The following is a 4,126-nucleotide window of genomic DNA, read 5'->3' as shown; positions in this document are numbered from 1 at the left end:
GGGGGGGGGGGTTGGTTAGCAGGACTCCTAAAACGGCCGCCGAAGTAGCCCTTTTCGGCCGCCTGCTAACCGTCACATCGTTAAATGGAGTAATATACCTTCTAGAGTGTGTATGCATACCCTTATCTTATAAATAAGCCCTTATATCTATTGGTGGCTGAGATATTGAAGTTATAAAAAAGTGTCATTTTATATGGAATATAGAGGTCCCTGGTTCGGCCGTGGACTGCGTTACGAGTCATGGGCATAGTAAACGTGTCTATATAGACTATGGTATCATTCAAGCTCTAGGCCCTGTACAAAATGCAATATAAACAATGCAACAATTATCCCCATGCCGTAAAACGCCAAACACCAAGATGCACGTGTTGAACCGGTTGAAGTCAGCCCAAATAGATCCCAGACCCTATCTTAATCCTCATTATGTCCCCCTCACCCAATCATAAACATCTCTCTATCAAGTAGAGCTACTCCCTCCCCTTACACTTCCCCTGCGCAAGGTGAATATTCCTTGCCGTCGTGCGCGTAAACGCTGCGCCACATACTGGGCATTCAGCCTTGGCCACGACCCCCGACTTCTCCCGCTGGTGGCGAAGCAGGTTACTGAATGTTGAGAATTCGCGACCGTTGCAGCCGTGTTCCCAGCATTGGGGCTTGGGGCGGAAACTTATAACTCGCACCTGGCGATCTTGGTCGGTTGATGAGGATGCGGATGCGGATGCGGATGCTGTTGGGGCGGGTGAGGGAGAGGTGTAGTATGGACTTGGGCCTGGGCCTGGGTGTGGGTGTTGGGATTGTGGGCTGGTTGATATCGAGGGGGTGTGGGATCTAAAAGTGTGTTTGTTAATGTTTTGATCGTTGGGTTGGGGTATAGATCTGACTCACGGAAGTGAGGATTCTGGGAGGTAGTATTCAGGTTGGTGGACGAAGTATGAGGGTGATCTGCAGCAGTTAGTCAGGATATCCTTTTCATTGAAAGTAGTGCAACGCACGAGGGCAGGAAGGATTGGTCTGACATGGATGGAAGCGTCCCAGTTACCGAACTACTGGGATATGCGTACGACATTGAAACACTACCCTCGTCAGTTCTCGTTCCGTACTATACTAAGTAACAAGCATACCTCCTCGGATGATGGGCCCCTTGAGGAAGCCCATGACTAGGAACCGAAAGATACGGCGACGACTGATAATAACTCCGCGGGGTACCTTGCCTCGCATCATAATCAATAGGAAACCCCCCCGGCGGCACCGATTGCTGCGGTGAATACGGTTGATCAAAGCCCATAGGTCCCTGCTGAAGATGTGGATGCGACGGTCGTCCTTGCCAACTCCAGTCTATTCCGTCAGTAAATACAGTAGCTCAGCACCGCTGAAAAACATACTATGTGCCTCGTGCGCCATATTCCCCGACAAGTACTCCGACCCGACCGCGACAGGTCTCGTCGTGGTATACCTAAAATCCGATGACGCAGCCAATTGCTCACGACTCTGCGAAGACTGTTGCCCAGTAGGATAAACCTCCGGCGATAAAAACGGCGACCCAGTCGGCCTCGTATTCAAACTAATTGCCGGCGACGGAGACGAGAAGCTGCGCGCGCCACGAACACCACCCCTCGGAACTGTATTGAGATTCCCAAAATCGCCCGCTATGCCGGGGACAGGGCCAGTAGTAGTATTTGGATCTGCGAAGCCCGAAGGGTCCCGAGCGGGGATGGAGAGGTGGTTCTGCGATAAACCCGGGTTCGGGTTGAGGTGCAGCGGTGACTCAACCGCGGGTGTGGTAGTAGTAATATACGAAGGTGGACCTTGGGACGAGCGAGGCCGGCGATGTGGCTGAGAAGAGGGTATGTTTCTATAAGACATCTGGTGGTGGTGGTGGTGGTGGCAGGTGGTAATGTATATAACAATTTAGAGGCAAATGCAGTCGTACAGGAAACGCGAGGCAAGTCGGGGAAGAGGGATGCAAATCCGAAAGATAGTCGTAGTATGCATCAAGCTAGTAAAATGTAGAAATGTTTTGGGGCAAAATTAAAAATAAAATAAAAAAGAGCCTCAAGTACTAAATGTATAAGTACGGTGGATTCGTCCAATGTACGAATTATTGCTGCCTCAATATTGGCTGCAGCCCTAGTGTAGTGACATGTGCCGTCCGTCGGTTTTTTGGGCCTTTAGGTTCGAAAAGACATCGGGACCTAGTCGTATTTATTGTACAATAACCCGCATTTCAAAACTGACTTGATGGGCCGGAGTACACATAAAATAATAAGTGGGTTGGGTTGGAACCGGGGCTGTTCACGATCACTGCCACGGCTCTAGTACAGGATACAGGTGGTCTTGCACCCAACATTCGTATCGTATACAAAGTGGTCTGCCAAAAAAAAAAAAAAAAAAAAAAAAAAAACCGCCCCATCGCTCGTCACTGGCTGTTGTCGGGTCCGGCCGTGTGATTACGCAGGAAAACAGCAAAACGAAAAGCAAGCAAACCATAGCAAACGGCTGGGCTTAATTGTTGGCATTTGGCATTTTTAGCAGTCTTCTGCATTTTCCAAAAACCGCATATGAAACACTTGTTTTCTTTTTTTATTACCTTGTATGTTGTGCCTCATTTGGGGTCGTTCTTTTTTTTCTTTCCCTCGGTCTTTTCTCTTCCCCCTGCCAGTATTGATATGTCATCTCGGACAGATTCAGGGCAGTGCTGCATTTGCCTTTCCCCTCTCGCTCTCCCCCCGGTTCCGATTTCCCCATTGTGATCAGTGCCCATCAGTGCGAAGCACCGACGCCGAAGCTCTGGACAAGGACAGTGGAGAGACCAACGGGGGGGGAAAAGGAGTACCGGGGTTCGGAAATCAGCCTCACGGGGTTATCATGTCACGGGGTTGGTTCGACCAGACCTAGAGGACCACAGACCACACTAGCCGAGATAACAGGGACGATAATCAATAGTTCGGATGCAAGAATGCAGTGCCAACTGAGGTTCTTAACGAATCGCTTCCTCCAATGATTGTGCCCATAAAATGAATTCGAGAGCTGCAGTTTTATGGGGACAATCGGTCTGCCACTAACTGACTCACGGTCCATCTGTCACTCCCGTAGTGTGTTCTTGTTTTCTTTTTTTTTTTTTTTGGTTTTTTTTTGGGGGGTTGGTTCTCCTGTCGCTCTCTATTGTCTGGGTTAGTGTCTGTGTGTTCTGGAGGCTCTTGTCGGGAACATTCCGCGAGAGCACTAGTGCGTATCTAGTATAGTGTGTTCCGAAGCCATTCAGCCCCAGAGATACACTTTGGTTGGGGCCTTGGATGGGTCCGAGGCAGATACTAACACCATTTTCATATAGCGATCGATAGTGGAATACGGAGTCACGGTATGCTATGATGTAGCAATAATAAACAAGGCGCATTCGAAATCACCTAATAACAGAGTGTCAAACTGAAACAAACAAAGCCCAGTTTCTTATTGCTTATTGCTTACGGCTGGCACGTTTGGCCCCCTCCCCTCCCCTCGTTTAATTTCATTAGCCATGCATCGTATCATGTGCTCAGACTTGGGCACGGACTCGGGGAGCAATGCTTGTCCATAATTAGCGAACACGATAACAATAATCAATCGGTCAATAATATAAAAGTCAAAAACCATACGAGTCATGAAGCTGTATGTACTCCGTGCCTATACAATGTGCCATGGAGGATAAGGATCATCTAGGCCCGGCCCACGGAGTCCTTTTCCGTACTTTATCGATCCTGTCGACCTGGCTTGACAGTCGGTCTGTGAACTGTGACTGTGTCCCGGGGGAGGCAGGCACGCTAGGTTAGCACCGATGAAAATCAATACACGCGGGATTTGTAAGTGCACATACACCACTCCGTACTGAAAAAAAAAAAAAAAAAAAAGTACTGTACCTACCACGCCCTATACTTAACCGAGCTGAGCGCACAGGTACGCCTATCCATATCTGCTGCACTGCGTCTGGGCGTCTACGTGCATGCTAGTTATGCATAATTGTTGGTTCAGGCAAACTTTCTATTCGATGGTAGCGGTAAAGGTAAGACTAAGTGATCAGCCCTTTGGGCCAGGTCGGAATTATTCGGCATGTTTTCTTGAGGTTTGATTTGTCATTTTCCTTTTTTTTTTT

The 4,126-nt window shown here is 48.7% G+C and overlaps 2 protein-coding genes across 2 annotated transcripts; both read right to left on the bottom strand.

The window, feature by feature from the left end:
• Positions 1 to 302: 302 nt before the first annotated feature.
• On the bottom strand, positions 303 to 2,043 carry ASPGLDRAFT_1284301 (uncharacterized protein). Its single transcript, XM_022540800.1, has 5 exons — positions 1,383 to 2,043; positions 1,122 to 1,335; positions 993 to 1,073; positions 886 to 942; positions 303 to 828 (listed from the first exon to the last, which is right to left on the bottom strand). The coding sequence occupies exons 1-5, from the start codon at positions 1,861 to 1,863 to the stop codon at positions 468 to 470; spliced, it is 1,194 nt and encodes a 397-aa protein (XP_022402520.1). The 5' UTR covers positions 1,864 to 2,043; the 3' UTR covers positions 303 to 467.
• ASPGLDRAFT_1285103 (uncharacterized protein) lies at positions 1,964 to 2,515 on the bottom strand. The gene is made up of 2 exons (XM_022540806.1): positions 2,268 to 2,515; positions 1,964 to 2,207 (listed from the first exon to the last, which is right to left on the bottom strand). The coding sequence occupies exons 1-2, from the start codon at positions 2,408 to 2,410 to the stop codon at positions 2,099 to 2,101; spliced, it is 252 nt and encodes an 83-aa protein (XP_022402519.1). The 5' UTR covers positions 2,411 to 2,515; the 3' UTR covers positions 1,964 to 2,098.
• Between the last annotated feature and the right edge of the window lie 1,611 nt (positions 2,516 to 4,126).

This window comes from Aspergillus glaucus, assembly GCF_001890805.1.
Source record: "Aspergillus glaucus CBS 516.65 unplaced genomic scaffold ASPGLscaffold_6, whole genome shotgun sequence".
Taxonomy (NCBI): domain Eukaryota; kingdom Fungi; phylum Ascomycota; class Eurotiomycetes; order Eurotiales; family Aspergillaceae; genus Aspergillus; species Aspergillus glaucus.
This window is presented reverse-complemented; position numbering and strand designations above follow the sequence as displayed.

Bases quoted from the DNA above. Each gene is read 5' to 3' on its own strand.
- ASPGLDRAFT_1285103 (XM_022540806.1), bottom strand. From the start codon at position 2,410: ATGGGGCGGTTTTTTTTTTTTTTTTTTTTTTTTTTTTGGCAGACCACT. The intron at 2,208-2,267 runs CTTATTATTTTA...GGGTTATTGTAC, and splicing joins CCCGGTTCCAACCCAACCCA to AATAAATACGACTAGGTCCC.
- ASPGLDRAFT_1284301 (XM_022540800.1), bottom strand. From the start codon at position 1,863: ATGTCTTATAGAAACATACCCTCTTCTCAGCCACATCGCCGGCCTCGC. The intron at 1,074-1,121 runs GTATGCTTGTTA...TGACGAGGGTAG, and splicing joins GGGGCCCATCATCCGAGGAG to TGTTTCAATGTCGTACGCAT. The intron at 943-992 runs GTGCGTTGCACT...TAACTGCTGCAG, and splicing joins GACCAATCCTTCCTGCCCTC to ATCACCCTCATACTTCGTCC.